The sequence below is a fragment of the Alligator sinensis genome, unplaced genomic scaffold (genome assembly GCF_000455745.1).
Source record: "Alligator sinensis unplaced genomic scaffold, ASM45574v1 scaffold1698_1, whole genome shotgun sequence".
NCBI lineage: Eukaryota > Metazoa > Chordata > Crocodylia > Alligatoridae > Alligator > Alligator sinensis.
In genome coordinates, this window is record NW_005843190.1 from 64,672 (window position 1) to 82,192 (window position 17,521).

General features: G+C 43.6%; 1 protein-coding gene across 1 annotated transcript in view; it reads right to left on the reverse strand.

The window, feature by feature from the left end:
* Positions 1-17,521, reverse strand: part of SYBU (syntabulin) — a 58,017-nt gene that overhangs the window by 21,917 nt on the left and 18,579 nt on the right. Inside the window, exon 2 of the mRNA XM_025194398.1 lies at positions 15,486-15,683. Coding sequence (XP_025050183.1) covers positions 15,486-15,552 — 67 coding nt within the window. The 5' untranslated portion in view covers positions 15,553-15,683. The remainder of the gene's footprint in view (positions 1-15,485; positions 15,684-17,521) is intronic.

Below are 17,521 nucleotides of genomic sequence, written 5' to 3' on the forward strand. Positions count from 1 at the left end.
CATTTAGCAAAAAAAAAAAAAAAAAAGAAATTCCCCTAAATGGATGATTCATTATGGCCTCTTCCGTATGCATAATATTTCTTCTGTGAAGGCTAAGTAAACTTAAGAGCACAGAAAACTGCCAGCAGAAGTTGATCACAAAAAGATTCAATATAATAAATACACAAACTGCAAAGCACATTCCAGGTTGAACTTTTGCATATTTTAAAATTAATGGAGGCTGTGTGCAGTGAGGATGGCATCAGTGTTTTATTTTCTTGGGCTTAGGTATCATATTGGATTAGTGCAGGGGATAAAAAAAAAAGATTTTGCTGTATATTAAAGCAGTATATCTGACCAAAAAATTACAGCTTTTACCCATCCTCTGCCTGCCCCAGTTTTTCAAAGCTTGTATTATGTAATGGTTATCTTTCCAAAGCTCAGCAGTATATATTAAACTAAATCCACAAGAGGACATGAATGCCTAACTGCCATTTTAGGTGTCTAAGCCCAAAATTTGGGCGCCTCCAAATTACTGCTCAGCTGCACCCTAACCCTGAAGGTGCCTGAAGTTCACCAGTTCCTGCTGTTGGGCATGTACAAACCTGCCTAAACCATGGATGCCTCAAGGCTATTCAGTGCCTCCCAGCTACTCCAGGCTTTGCTCCTGGTTTTCTCTGTTTAAAAATCACAACTTCTCTGATAAAAATGTAAATTGTCTGATTAAAAACCCTAAATCTGCGTAATTCCACAATTAATATGAAACACCACCAATATACAGTAGAGGTCCACCGATACATCAGTCCGATACCAGATTAGCACTGACAAAGAAAATTGACTATAGCACAAATCAGTCTGACGTGGCCGATAATTTGGCCAATAAATGCCCCTGCATGCATGCAGCTGCAGCTCAGCATGCAGGCAGCAAGGAGCACAGCCTGGCAGCTTGGAGAGCTGCGTGCAGCTGGTAAGTATGTTGTGGTGCAAGGGGAGGGTGGGGAGGGTGGAGGGGGTAGATCAATGACCCCCACAGTGAGGGAGGGAGTGTGGCTGGGGCTACAGTAGGCACTGCCCAGCTGGGGTGAGGCATAGCACACGAGGGAGCCACGGCTTGTCTGGGGGGCACGGGGAGGGGGAACAGCTCTTGCTCCTGCGTGCACCCTGGAAGGGCATGGGGGAGTGGGGAGGCGTGTGCCCCCAGATCTGTGTGGAGCATGGTGGGGTGTGGTGTGGCAGGCTGCAGCTGTGAGCTCTGCCCAGCGTGGGCGGGAGGGCTAGGCCACACTGTGCTCAGGGCGGGTGGTGGTCGCACTGGGAGGGGGGCTAACGGAGAGGCTACAGGGAAATTTGGGGTGGCTGCACCCCACCCCCCCAGTAGCCCTCTTCCAGCACTGTCACCACCTGCACCAAGCACAGCACGGCCCCGCCTCCTTCCCCACCCCCTCCCCTTCTGGGAAGAGCCCAGCACAGCCCCCAGCCCCAGCCCACAGCTGCAGCCCACCCTGCGCAGATCCAGGGGCACGCACCCCCTGTGACCTCCTGGGATGTGCACAGTGGTAGGAGCTGCTCCCCCTCCTGCACCCTCTCCGATGAGCCGTGGCTCCGTCCCACCTGTCCTGCCCCGGCTGGGCAGTTCCTACCCCTGCCCCAGCCCCACTCCCTCCCTCACCGGGTGGGGGGTCTCTTAATCTTTCCCTCCCCCCTCCCCTTTTGTCACAACAGACTTACCAGCTGGATGCTTTTGTATCAGAAATCAAAATGGTATTGGCTGATATGCTTCCTTAAAAATCAGCTATCAGTATTGGCCCCCAAAATCTCTACTGGTGCACCCCTAATATATAGGCATCAGTTGAAGACAATGTTATATTGATATATTTATAATTTCAAAGCAATTTGGAAGCCTAACACTGCCTCAATAACTATAATAAAATAAATTCTAAATACCTATAAATTTTGACATTTGATTTTGGGTTGGCACTGAGTAACCATGATATGCTGGTGCCCTGCCCACGCCATTGCCCCTCACTCCCAAGCCACAGCACCCCCATCCTTGCTGGTGCCCCTCACTCTTGGCCCTGCTGGTAGTACCCCTAACTCCAGGCCTACAGCCCTTTGGTCCCTGTTATTGCCCTTCATTCCTGACCCCTGGCCCTGCCAGTGCCCCTTACTCCCGGCCCCCGCTGGTGCCCTTTACCCCCCCCCCCCCCCCCCCCCCTCATCTCCCCAGCCTTACTGGTACCCCATATTTCCAACCTGCAGCCCCCTGCCAGTGCCCCTCACTCGCGACTTGCAGCCCTCTCCTCCCCCAGCCCTGCTGGAGGGGGCCCTCAACTGCCAGGACTACAGAGTCAGAGACCTGGTCTGCAGCCCCTTGCCCCCTCCAGCAGCATCCAAGCCCTGACTGCCACCCATGGGAGGAAGCAACTGCTGTAGCCCAAATGGACTGTGGAGCCCAGCTCCCTCTCCCCTATGGTTGGCACAGCTGGAGTGGAGCCCGTGGGAGGGGGGGACAGATGTGGGCTGGCAGCTGTGGGCTTGGGGCTCCCTGCCTTGCTGCCCTTCCCCCAGGGGTCTCCACAGCCCAGTAGGTGGGACCTAGCACAGCAGGACAGAGAAGGATGGGAAGGTTTGGTGCTGCTGCCAGGAGCTCTTCACCATGACATGGTGCTCCCTTCCTAACCAGCAGCAGCAGGGGGCACAACTCCATGTCACCACCCTGCTGCTGCCAGGCAAGCAGGGAGTACCTCACCATGGCAGCACAGGGCTTCCAGTGGTGGCACCAAGCCTTCCTGTCTTGCTCTGTCAGGTCTCACCTGCTGGGCTGTGGAGGCCCCTGTGGGAAAGGCAGCAGGGAAGGCAGCCCTGAGCCTGCAACAGCCAGCCTATATCTACCCCCACCCCATGCACAAATCTGGGGGGGCACATGCCTCCCGTCCCCCCGTTCATAATTAAGTTCTGATGAGATTCTCACATTCGACTTTCTGCCCTCTATTTCACCTCTGTGATTTTATCCAGTAGACATATTTTGACAATGACTATTGGATCAGGCCCCCAACCAATAATGGTTAAAGATGCAAGCTTTCAGGGCTGGCCAGCCTAAGGGCATGTCTCATATTCAGAAGTCCTGTGTGGTCAGGGTACTTTCCTGAGACAGAATGTGTCTACATGAGATGCTACGTTGCCGTAGCTCATTGCTACGGTGACGTATCATCAGCAGGCATGAACTGTGGCGCCCATGCTACTCTGCTGGAGCAATGAGCTCATTGCGACTGCACAATAGGGTTGGAAATGATGTGCGCCACCAGGACTGTAATGGCAGTTACTGCGCAGTCGTTTAATACTTGCTAGTAACAACTGTGCAGCTGGACACGTGTAGATGCATCCACAGAACACCCAGATCTGAGTCTTCACATGACTAGATTTTAAATAGGAAATTGAACCCTCACCACCAAACTACCAAACATTCCAGGGTTGGTCTGTTCTTCTTAACCCTGTCCCACTTCGTATAACTATATCAATATTCCTTGGGTCAGAGAGAAAAAAGGGGTAATTAGATTACACAGAACCTGCTTTAAATCCCTGATACAAACCTTCATGTGAAATGTCTCGGAGAGAGCTAGAGAGTCCCAGTCTAGACTATCTAATAGCTTGGTGATAGGGATGTTCTAAGATGTAGGAGAACTAGGCTAAAGTCCCTTGATCAGGCAGGACAGGGAACTGAAGAAACGTCTCCCACACCCTGCACCACTGGCCTATGGGATAATACTGCCTGGTGTTGTTTACACTGATTGTGTATACATGTGTGAATTAATCTGGGAATAGAAACAGAGAGATATGTAACTAAACCAGGGTAGCCACATTCAGTCACTGTTGTTACTGTGCCTCACAACTAAGAGAAAAGGAGTAGGTAAAGGACTATTAGCATTGAGTAAATGGCTACCTCAATAGTAGGTAAAGGATGTATATAAGCCAGTGGCTCTCAATATGTTTAGATTCAAGATACCCCCCATAAATTGTCTGAATTTAGCAGCACCCTGATTGAGAACCACTGTTGCATTGCCTCAGCTTACCTTAGTGATCTTCAACCGAGGCTGCCACTACTGCTCAGTGAACTGCCTCATGTGCCTTGTGCAGCACCAGATCGGGAAAGGGATGTTACAGGAACCAGTGCTCCTGCTTGCATGAAGTGGATCTGATGCAGATACAGATAGGCAGGAGAAAGTTCCACCTCATGCCGACGGTGGTGTGGCAGCCCGCGTGTTTCCCTGGGATACTGCACCACTGTCACCACTCGGTGGAACTGTCCCGTGTGCCTTGATTTCCAGGAGAAGTGTTTGGAGTCAGACCCAGAAGGGCTGCAGCAGAAGTGGGTGCCCCTACCTGCATAAGGATGATGCGATAAACCTAATGAAGGCAGGAGCACCCACAGCTTTTGCAGCTCCTTCCCAATCTTCCTCAGCATGAGGCACATGGGCTGCAGTGGTGATAGCACCTGGACGCCAACACCCCTGCAGGCTCTCATGATGCCTGGGCTGCTGCAGCATGTTGGTCGAGAACCACTGGTGTAGGCAAAAAAGTGCTCAACTGGGGCCACTTCTATGAATGGGCTCGACCACTGATCTTGCAAGGGTAATTTTACCCCAATCAAGCTGATCACACTGGGATAAATGTGTTGTCTGTTCAGGTCCTCTCTCTCTTTTTTTTTTTTTTTTTAAAGAAAGGGCTGACCTGGCTTAGGTAGCTAACTTGAAGAGAGAGAGGTAGTTAGCGGTGTTAGGCTGCAGTTAAGCAGAAGGCAGGGCAGGGTAGCAACTTAGAGACTACCTGGAAAGGCATAAGCTTTTGTAGGAAACAGCCTACTTCATCAAACATCGTCAGTGAAAGCGTATGCCTCTGAACCAGTTAATCTCTAACGTGCCATTCTGCCCTGCCTCTGCATAATTTGAAGAGGGGGTTCAAGGGTGAAAATCTTGAGCACAGATATTTGCTCATCTCCAACCCAGAGTGTGGTGCCCTAGCTATCTTTTAGTGATGGGACTCAGTCCTTTCCCCCCTCTTATGCTTTTCCTGCTTTCTTACTTGCTGGCTTTTGAGAATCTTCTCATTTGATGCTTAATTCTCTCCATGCATAGTACTGGCAGCTTAACAGGGAGCTAAGGACTACACTGGACAGCCAGGCATGCAGACACTTGGGCCATATCTAGATGAGCACGGCTGTGCGGTATGTGGCATTGTAGATATGTCTGTGGTGCCACTTACTGCATTCAGCTGTTCTCTGCACTGCAAGGGAGCAGCATGGGTTTTTTTGACCCCTAGATATCCAAGGATCAAAAAAACCCATGCATAAAAAAAAGGTGGGGGAGAGGTGGCTCTTTGGGTGGCAGTGTGCATTGCTCAAAACCAGCACCTGGCCAGCTGAAGCCATGTTCTGGCTGCTGGCCAGGATCCAGGATTGCTGCTCCTGCACCCCCAGGAGGCCCCCAGGACCCAGGTAAGGTTGCTGGGGCCAGTCCAGTGCTGGCCCCAACCTCCCCTACTCCACCTGGAGTAACCTGCTGCATGGGACTGGTGTTCCCTGTGGGGCAACTAGTGGCAGCACAAGGTTTCCCACCCTGCCTCTGCAGGGCTGCTTCTTATGGTGGGGTGGCACAAGGTGTCCTCCTGCTAATTGTCCCCAGGGAACCAAACACCCGTGCTCATGTGGACATGGCTTAGGTGTTGTGGACTGGAACACTAAGTAAGTTCCTTTGTGATTATAGCCCATTCTGCTACTGTACACAGAGCCATATATAAAATCCTCGTTTTTTGGAAGGCGATAGAGGCTAAAACCTATGACTCGAACATCACTGTCTCAATGGCAGATGAATCATGTTATGAGTTCTATTCTGATCCAGGATAATTATATTCTCATCTGCTTTACAATGTACTGTATAGCGTTTTCTAACTGTTGTACAGAATTAAACTTTTGTTTCTCTGTGCTTTAACTAGTGAAATAGAGATCTGCAGGCTTTGGTCCAGAAATATAGAACTTCAACATGTAATGATCTTTAGTATTACTTCAAATTGCATGATTGAAGAGAATGCTTCTCTATGATAACAATAAGCTAGCAACGTGAGTTGGCTGCTACAAACTGCCTAGTGTTGATGTATAAACTACAATCAAAGTTGAATGAAGTATATATGTATTGTGTATGTGTGTGTGCATATATACACACAATAAGGACTGTGATAAATCTAATCATTTTCTGACCTGCCCAATTTTATAATAGTTCTTGGTTTGAAGCATTTATTCCCAACCCTAAATTAGATGCCCAGGCTCCCGAGACAATGTATGGGACAGTTAGACACCTAAGGAAAGGATCCTCAGAAACCACCTAAGAAGGTGCTACCTAAACCAAACAGGAATGAAATACAGATGAAGGTATGCAACTTAGGCACCTCAACAGCTGACCTAAATAGATGTAGGTGCCTGCCTCTGGAGAGGCAGCTATCTCACTCAGCCATATGGCCCTCAGCCATGAACCCCTCCTGGAGCCAGGTGCCTAAGCCAGGTTTTCCTCTTTTCTAAAAAGCAGAATGAGAGCCTGGCAGGTAGGAGATCTGGTTTCATCCCTGCTCTGCCTGACTTGAATCCGTATCTCCCATTCCTTTTGGGTATGCTCTAATCACCAGGAACTGGGTATGCTGGGAAAGGCTCTCTCAGCCTGCCTTGCTGTATCTGTCCCACTTTGTATAAATAATTAAATATTCAGTGGGGGCAGGGTAAGAGACAGAGCTGACTCTACAGCACTATGGTTAGGGTACTCACCTCAGCTGAGTGAGTCGTAGACGGCAGTTCTTCCTTCGATACTTATTTAAGTATTTACACAAAATGGAGCAGGAGCAATGGTGGGAGCCCAAACTGCAATTCCTAATACCCTGGTGGCAAGAGCATTTCGGATGTGTTGGGGTTCAGGTCCCTGCTTATCTTGATATAACTATATCAGTGACTCCAGTATAAAAAGTTATGTATCCCAAATCCCTTCAACTGTGATATTGCCCATGATCATCTCTAGGAAGCAAGCTTTGGGAACAGTCATGAGTGCAGACTTATATCAACATGGTGCATCTTTTTCTTTTATGTGTATTTTAATCTCTGTGAAGTATACTTTCATACCGGTGTATCCATGGAGACAGAGCCTTTAATAACTTCTTGTGTTAGTGGGCCAAGTAAGCAAATCTACACAGCTCCATAGCAACAGACGTAGAAGTAAAATGCAGCCTATCAGTAAAATATGCAGCAGAACTCTGCACAGGCTGCACGCTATCTGAAAACACTGATTGGCTTCATCTGTAGGCACCATCCACTCGAAGAAGGTCAATAGGAAAGGGAAAAACATAGTAAAGCAAAGCAAACAAGATTAAGAGTATTGTCAAAAATAACTGGAATTTGCTAGATACTATATAAGAAAGGATCTGACAAACATCAGCTTTCCGGATCTGGTTTTGAAGTCCACATATGAATCAAAAAGAAGATCAACAAGAGGACAGTCTGTAGGGTGCACACTGTGGGTACCACTGCATTTGAATGAAGGGCCATTTCCTATGTCCTGTTTGCACCCAGCATTAGTTGGTATATTTAACAAGCATAGCACATGCTCATGTTGAACAAGTGTGGCACATGCAGCCGTGCCCTCTCTTTTTATGCAAAAGGGACATTCTAAAAAGTAGGAAGGAAGCCCTTGAAAACCACGACCTATTGTCTAATGCAGTGATGTTTAACCCCTGGTCAGCAGGCCAGATCCAGCCAGCTGAACTATGTCATCTGGCCCATGGGGCTTCCCAAAGGTCTGAAAATTGGCAGCAGGAAACAGTGGCAGTTAACACTGGCACCATTTCCCTACCACCAAACTTCCAAGCTCTACGGGCCAGATGATATGGCCTTGTGTGCCAGACCAGGTTTGCACACAAGGCTGGAGCAGTGGGCCCAGGGCCCAATCTGGTGCATGGGGCTGCAGCAAGGTGCTGGATGGTGACTGTGTTTATCTCATGCTGGGTCGGGCTCACGGACCAATCCCATGCACCAGAACTGACCCACGGACCAATCCAACACCAATCATCCGGTCTGCAGTCCAGAAAGGCTGGGAACCACATGCGCATTATTCTCTTCTCAAAATTGACTGTCAGTACAAACAAATACACCAATAAACTAGTAAATATTAATCAATTAAAATAGTTGAGAAATACATAAAACCAGCGAGCGCAGGCAGGAGGTTCCAAAACCTATAAACAATGTCTTCTGACATTCAGTTCACTATTCATGTATATTTTTATGTTATAACATCAATATTTAAGTAAGCTTGGGAGTTAGCTTTAATGCATTGTTCTGCAATTCCAGTGAACAAATCAGCATGAAATGAACATACCCATTCAACACCATCCAGTTATCCGACTTCTTTGAATGCTTCCAAGAATTAAACATTAATCCTTATGCCTTTTCTACAAGTAAACTTAAGCGCATACAGAAAGGATTGCAGCACTGGTGGAAGACACAATTCCCTTATTAAAGCCCACATTTATGACCAGATACTATGTTCTTTGCAATCCCACTGTTTCCAGTTGTACCTCCTTTGGGTGACATGACTCTTGGGTAACTGAAACACTAAAAAAGGACAACAGAAAGGGATATATCTAATTATATTACAGTAACATAGTCTCTCCCCTCAGTCCCACCTCCCCTTCAGGAACCTGTAAATTAAAAACATCAAGCATCATAATTTATTTTAGGGACTGTATCAGGAGGGACTGTCAGACCACAACCAAGTACAGCTCTTTTACAATAGAACAAGATGACTCTGCTTTTAGAATACAGTCACATAAAAATTACACTACCACCATTTTACAATGAATTTCAGCATGATAGGTGAAAGTACAACTTGTTGTTATTTAAGAACAATGAAGCCCTTCCCATGACATAGCAACTATTGAAGTTAGTACATTCAGTATCTTTGTCTGAACATCAAACAGTTATATTACTTTTTCTATTGTCTGCAGCAATTCGGAACAAACAAAGCACAAGCCAAAGCCACCCAAATGTAAGAGACAAATGTTGTATAAAGACTTTAATAAAACATGCCTCCCCCCCCCCACCGAACCTCTAAACCTGTCATTTTATCCCTCGGCAACTGTGGGCAACATTCAGTTCTGAATGGGTGAGTTCTGTAGGGTGAGTAGGAAAACACACTTGTTCCTAGCATAATCTACTCCTAAAATTCACAGGTACACTCACCTGGTTTTGGAATGGAGCACCCACTATCTGGAGCCAGAGTTCATATTTCTGCCTTATCATACTGAGCACAGGGAGCTGAGCTGACACAGGATCAGTCGAGCTATCCAGCCATGTCACAGTAGTATAAGCTAAATCAGAGGGCTTACCCATGATTATATCTTGGACTCTCATTAACTTATTACCACTACTAACTTTGCTTTGAATAGCATAAATCCAAGAACACAGTCCTGGGCTCCCAACGATGAGATACCAGACAAAATTGGCAGGGCAATTAAATACTAATAACCTGGCTTACATTTCCTGGTCTCCTGTCTGGCCTCCTTTTGACTGTTACAACAGGAACTGGAGAAGAAGATGCCCTAGGGAAACTGTCTGTCTGGTTCTCTAGCTCAGGAAACACTGTGCAGCTTTCTCAGCCACTTAGCTCCTTTCAGTGCTAGCTGCAAAGAGATGCCCACAGCTTCTGAGTGCCCAGACCAGTGGACACCAGGACAGTAGTCACTCATGAGAAATTTACCACATTAAAAATTGGCCTAAAAAAAGAAAATTAATATCCCTTAGATTTCACAAATCTGCCACCATGGACTTTATCAGTCACATCCTGGAAGGCTTATATCTTTCTTATTAATTCCAGTTGTTACTTGACAAATATTCATACCAATACAACCAGAATGGATGATTATAACACTGTACAGCAAGTGTAACATTATTCAGTGCGATTACAAATTGAACTGTATTTTAAAATGGTTAGCAACCATTAAACTTTTTTATCCACTCATACGCCTCAGGACTAAAATGACAGAACCTAGATACTGGAAGCAGGACAGGAGCAGGACAAACACAAGCTGCAACTACAGACCAGTTGGTCTAGTGTGATGCTAGCCATGCTTATTTAAAGAATCCCGTCCGGCCTCCCCGTCTCTTACAAAGCTGGATGGTTTATGCAGTAAAAGTGCTTTGCAAATATTTCCAATAGTATCCAGTAAAATGGAATAAACCATTTTAACAGCTTGATTCTAACTGATTGTTATTACTGGAATTAAATCTGTTACAGTGGCAGTGCTCAAAATGTCTCCAGTTTAATCAGATTCAACTACAGCCAACGAATAGAACGAATTTCCCACTGTAGCCCTCACCTGGCTGATGAGGTAACTACTGAGCACTACTGAGGAGGAAGTGAAGGAGCCTATTGGGAAAAAATGGGGAGCTATGCCTCATGTTGCTCAACACAAACTCTTTAAAATTTTTCATGTACCCCAATACAGCTATTCCAACCAGAGCCTCAGCTCACCCACACGGGAAGATGGCCATGACAATGTAAAAGCAAGAACATGAAGATGGGTCCTCAGCACAGGAAGGCAGTCCATAGTTGCATGTAGTCAATGAAAAGTGAATACAGGCTTGGGCAACTTTATTGGGCAAATATTAGATGTCCTTTAAAAGGCATCTGCAATTCAGCTGCATAACAAATCCCCATGATTCTTCCCCCAATCTCATGTCTCTAGAAATTTGCTTATACATTTCAAACTTTGGCTGAACTGTAAACATCAGACTGGTAAACTCTTATTCACAGGGCCCTTCCCACAGAACTCACAGAAGGGACCTCAAAGAAACAATTCTTGAAAGGAAGCAGACTAGGTGCCACTTTTCTAAATGGGACTCAGGGAATCAGAGATGAGACTTATTAGGAAGAGGTGTAACAAGTTAGCTGGGGTAGCAGGATGCTCGGGGGCAGCAATAACACCATGCTGCTGGCATGATTGTGCAGATGCGGTACAAGTTGCTATTTTTCCCTGCCCCACCGCCTCCAGTCAGCGTCCAGGGCTGCTGCCCCCTTCACCCCACACTAGTTACACCACTGTTATCACGTGCCTTGTACACCATTCTTCTGCCAGAACGGTGCCCGGCAACACATTTTCTATTGTTTTTACTACTAAGAACAATTAGCAAGTTCTGTCACACACACCACACTCCCATATATAGTATCCACCTTGCTTTTAAGAGACAGGATGAAGAAAAAAATATTAATTGCAGAAGCCAAGTAGCAGCATCTAGGGAGCTAAGCCTGCTGCCAGCCCCACTGCCACTTGGGGCCTGTGGGCAGTTCCCGAAGGCCGAGTCTGATGTTGCATGCCAGGTCCATCCCTGGGCTGCATGTTGCTACCTGCATATTGTCTGATTTCTTTTGTGTATGAGCTGCTGTTGATGGCCTCTTTTTAAACTGGCTTTGAAAGACATTTGTAAAAACACAACTGTGTTTCAAATGTAATGCATGATCAATACATTAAAATATGATGAACGAGTAACATTTCTAAGTTTATAAAACTTCCAGTCACGGGTTTATCAAGAGACAGCAATAATGTCCTGCAAAATTAAGTGTGGTTCACTAGGCAGACAACATACATTATGAATGACTCTTACGGCTTGCATTTTTTATTACTTCAAAAGCCAGAGATGGCTTAATACAACATGCTCACATCTTATGCTGTAAGGGGGAGGGAATGCTAATTCTTTAAAAGGCAGAAAATACAGATGAGATGAACAGATAGCAGCATAACAAAAAAGTATTGGACAGTAGCCTGGGAACAAGCTGACAAAGTCCCAAAGGCTTAGTCTAAAGCTATCCTACACTGACATTTCCAAAATTATCTAAATATTTGTGTGAGTGTTGCTTCTGGGATACAGCATGTTCCAAGCAAACAATGCTGAAAGGGACAAATTGCCAATAAAGTAGCATTCAGAAGGGATACATTGATATATAATTACAGAGAAGCACTGCATGCATGATCTGTAAACTGAGGCAGTGTGCAGGACAGTTTTAGCTCTTTATTTGTAGCCCCTGGTAAGCAGTCAGTTTTAGGCTACCTCTGTAGAAATCCTACGAAATCCTACACAAAACCAGTAGTTTTTATTAGGATTGGGGCACATTAATTGCTTTATATAAATAACTAAAAATAAATGACAGGTTAAGTTGTATAAACTGTACTTATAAAATATCTTAAATACTGGAATAGATTTAGAGCTGTTACTCCTGTACTTACTCCTACTTCCCTCCCACTGTTTTTTAACGTATGTTTTGTTAAATCAGGCTGAAAGATCTTTGTACAGGGATCTAGAGTGTGAGAGTTAGCAGAAACTCTTGCCCATACAGGTCTTAAAAAAATAAGTGGATCTCACCAGGAGAGACGAATTTTAAAAAAGGCATCCTGTAAGACCATACTACCAGAAGGAAGAGGATAACACCCAGCTATTCCCCATCACTCTTCCCATTTCAAGACTATCCTTCCTGGCCAACCAGGAACTGATTTTTATTATTCCACCAGGAAGGGTGTGATGGTTGGCAGGGGGATCTTTGACGCACTTTTGGTAAGAATCAAATGTGTCCATAAGTACCTCTCACACATCACAACAGCTGATGTGCCTGAGCTTAATAGAAAAAGTTTACTGACTTTAATGAAAGAATATCTGTTGCTGACTGATCTATGGCTGATATTGGCAATCAGAACAGGAAATGTTGAGGCATTTAAAAACAATGGCATCATTATGTTTCCTAGAATGAGTGGGTGAGTATGTGAATGTTGATAGAACTTGTGCTTCAGTTATCCAAAATAATACTTCTATTAAAAAGAAAGTGTGGTTCTTTTAAAAATCCAAAGAAAACCAATCCACATAGACTTGACATAATACCAGCAATCTAAAAGAAGTCCCTTTCTAATCATTAATATGAGGTTACTATCTTCTTGTCATAGAATAATTTAAATGGAATAATTTAAAACAATGACATCTGTTAACATGACAAAAATGATAATAATCTCTTTCATGTACATAGGATTCTTTATCAAAAAAAGAATTCCAGAGTGCTTTACAAATACTGCACAGTTCATCCCTACCCGCATATAAATAGGTGGTGATATCCATGCTATACAGCACATTTATCAGTCAGCTCTGATTGACTTCTGTGCTGTACTCACTAGACTTCACTCCTTCAGCCATCCTACTTAGTCACTTTAAACAGAAACACCTCTCAAACCAATAATGTAACTAAGACAGGATGACTTGGGCTAATGACCTGGCAGCAGCTGGAGGTTGCTGTTGCCCCTGTGCGTTGTAGCTGCCCGATGTGCTTGGTTGTGTTGTTATGCCTCTGCCTCAAACAAATATATGTTTTGTATTTAAATTCTTTTCCAAAAGGTACATTGGTCCATGAAGATACAGTACAGATGGTGTTTAGTCTTGGAAAAATGTATAGTTTAAGGTTCAATATTTCCTGAGCCAAGACCTAAAAACAGAAACCTTAAAGCATTACAAACGCAGACATTCCCTTTTAAAATAGGAATATGCAGTTTTCTCCAGCTCTAGTAGAGTACAAGGCAGAGGACCTTAAAATCACAGGAAAGCAGTTTTAGAGGTATAAATTTCCTCTCTTTCATAGGCATATACTATTTAACTCAAGATCTGAAGGTCACTGGTTGACACACAAAAAAAACCCAAAACAGCTTTTTCTTTCAACTCATTGAAATCGTTCCCACAATATTTTATGTTAATAATTACGCATAAACAAAATAAAAGACCTAACTAGGCTTCAATGACCTATGTTTGAGATGACTATTCCAAATCACTTATGCCATATATTGATTATATTATAACCCTTTTTAACTGAAACACCTAGTAAAAAAATTAGGAACTTACAGGTTGTTACAGGATCTGATCACAGATTTTCATACATCTTTCCTCATTTGCAAAGAAAGTTCAAAATGCTATTTCTATAACCATAACAAAAATGAGGCAGCAAAAGACAACAGCACTGCTCACAGTGCCATGTCCTTTTTCCAGTACACACTTGCTTTTCTGAGGGCCAAGGTCCCAGCTCTTGTGTCCCTAGCTTTCCTGTCCAGCGTTCTGATGTTTACTTCTGTTCCCCTCAAAACCACGTACACACACATGTTCACCACCCCTGTGCTACCCCTTCCATTTGATGTCAGTCCCCCAGGAACCATTCAATCTACATGGCAAATTCTACAGGTACATATTTTGGGGTGGTGGCCTCTATTATTACAACTGTGATTAAACTCAACCCACACTACTACTACTAAAATCCACTTTCAGATTGTAGCATTTTATCTATTTAACAGCACATCAGTGCAATGGCTTAAGAAGGAAAACTTCCCCTGGACTACTTGAATTGGAATTTGGTTGTAGAATTTAAACTGGCATTTGAGTAGTATGTTCAGCAAACACCTCAATGCTAGGGCTTGATCCTATGCTTATAGAAATTAATGTCAAAGCTCTAATTGGCTCTGAGCATACAGGGTCAGGAACTTTGAAAAAAAATTTAATGACCAAATGATCAGAGACCTCAGTTTTACTCTTCATACGAGTGACATACCCTTAGTTAACACAGTGATCTCTAAAACTATGCTAGTCATTCAGAAAGCACAGTCCTGCTCTACTGACTCAGCAGTACTACTCATTACTGTGTAACATTACTGAGAAAACATTTCAGTTGATCATACCAGCAATTATACTGAACTCTGCCTATTTCACTCAATACTGATTAGAACAATTGGAGAAGATTAAAAACAACTTTTAAAAAAGCAACTGCATAAAATCAATTAAGAAAGGAGGCTGGAACACTTCCCAACCCCAATTTCACTTACCTACCTTATGTAATCTTTGCACCAAAGACCATGTAGTCCAAACAGTTCACATTTAATGAAACTCACATTTTGGGTTTTATTACATTAGTGTCTAAAAACAAAAAAATAGCCAAATTATCCTGTTGGATTTCTGCCTGAAGTTCTCACTAATGTTCCATGCACTCAGGTCCACGCAGTAAAAGGCTGAGTTATGAAAACAGGAATCTAGACAGGCACATAAATGCCATAGAAAGTCTACTCCAAATGACTTCATCTATCAAAAACAGCATGTACCCCTCATTTATTGAATATGTAACAGGGAAAAATGACAAAATAGTTGAGATTTCCACAACAAGGGAAAAAATCCACTTCAATTCATACTTTACATCACACTTAGGCTAAAAATTTATATAAAGATCTCAGATTACTGTATCTGCACCATGAAGCCACTAGTCTTTAAATCCCACAGATGATCACATGGAAAGGGTGAGGTTATTCTTGTTCACTAACTGAGCTGTGTCCCCAGGTAAACACACTTTTCTTGATCTTTTATACACTAAGTACAGAGGTTAACAACATTAAATAGTTGAAAATGTACTTACCTGGCTTTACAAGGCTTGCCTTTGTTTCTTTCTTATATCGAGCTAATTGTGGGTTTCCTTCACTCATAGTCCCAGCATTAAATTTCTTTCTGTTATAGTCTCCATCACTGCCAGTACAAAAACCAACTGGACTGTTTCCAGCATCAGAAGGAGTCTTAACTGGGGATACTGATTGGCTGCTAGGACATCCAGTGTCATCTGAAAACAAGACAAACAATTAAACACAAGACTCGCTAGATAATAAGGAAAATGAACACAGCAGAAAACCCCAGCCTTTGGATTCCACTAAACCCAATCAACAGTGTTGTCAGAAATATGCAGGCTTTCCACTGACACTTGACAAGGCTCTTGTTCTCTACAGGGTCTCCCATACACCCAACAAGAGCACCATTTTGTGGATACAAACTGGTAACTGGATAGCCTAGGGCTGTAAATGCCATTGCAGATAGCTGTTTCTGTAGTTCTTTGGTAGTTTATAGACAATTGCTGAAAACCCTTTTATTTGGAATGTGAAGGAATATTGTAACAAAAAAAATGTGAATTATATTAAAATAAGAAGAGACTTATCTATATAATTATAAACTTATAAACTTATTATCTGTCCTCAGTGGTGGCAGATGACAGAACAAGGAGCAACGGTCTCAAGTTCATTCCAGCAAGGGAAGTTTAGATTGGATATTAGGAAAAACCCTCTTGCTAGGAGGGTGGTAAAGCCCTGGAATGGGTTACCTAGAGAGGTGGTGGAATCTCCATCCTTGGAGGTTTTTAAGGCCCAGCTTGACAAAGACCTGGCTGAAATGATCTAGCTGGGGCTGGTTCTGCTTTGAGCAGGGGGTTGGACTATATGACCTCCTGAGGTCCCTTCCAACCCTCATTTTTGGGGCATCTATATATGTGCTAGACCTCTGCTCTGATGCATAATAATTAGCACGTGTCAGAGCAGACTTAAACATCAAACAAGCTTTATCTAAAGCACCTCTGTTGCCATTTTGAAGTGTGGGATGCTGAATACATATGATGCTGCAGGCATTGCTTGCACTTTAATTAGAGCTCTGTGAGCTGCTTGAATTAAAGTGCCCCGCCTCCACCCTGGAGCATGCGTAAAAACACCCATTTGATTCTATGATTCTATAATCATATACAGATAGGTAGTCACAATCTATACAAACTATGCCTGTTCATTTACTGTCTGTATAAATATAATCCTGATTAAGTGTAGGAATTAGTAGGCAGGCCCCTATCCTGTTATTGCAACTTATCCATACCAAAATGATGGATGAGCCTTCAAGACAAAGAGCATGAACTCTTTGGCCAAAGCTGACCAGAAGGAGAATGTATGATTGATATGTCCCTGTTTCAGCCATCATTTTTTCTCCAAACTAATACTTACTCTCTTTATTAGAGGATGGCCTGAGTACACTTTGAAATTGTGCAATTCAGTGCACATGCCAGATAGTTAGGATGAGTCATTTGTAGTGTGGTGCTTACATTTATCTAAATAATAGAGCATCAATGTAGACAAACATTATTCATGTTTAATAATACTACAAATATTGTTAAATGTAACTATTTGTTACATTATATATTGGATCTATAGTTGCCAAAGGATTTTGGCAGGGTGTTTTGACTCTGTGATGGAGAAGGGTAAGATTGAAATCCTCTGTGTTATATTTTTCCCTGTTATTTTGCTGAGTACCTCCAGTCTGTTCTCTTTCTATAAATATCTGCAACATGAGACAAGAACTGGTCTAGAATATTGATTCACTAGGTTCTTTGAAACTACACACACTCCCTTATGCATGAAATTCAGCTTTTTTTTTCTCTTTACTGAAAGCTAATAAAGATGCTTCAAGGCAAATGATTGTTCTTTTAAAGCGATCAGTGTGGTCACTCACTTCCAGCATGTGGCTGTGTAGCACCTGGCTCTAAAACTTCTGCCTCATTTGAACAGTATTTGTGTTTAAACCACATCAGCCTGGGCACATTAGCTTGCATTAGCTCACTCTTGTAATTTATCATTAACATTAATCTCTTAG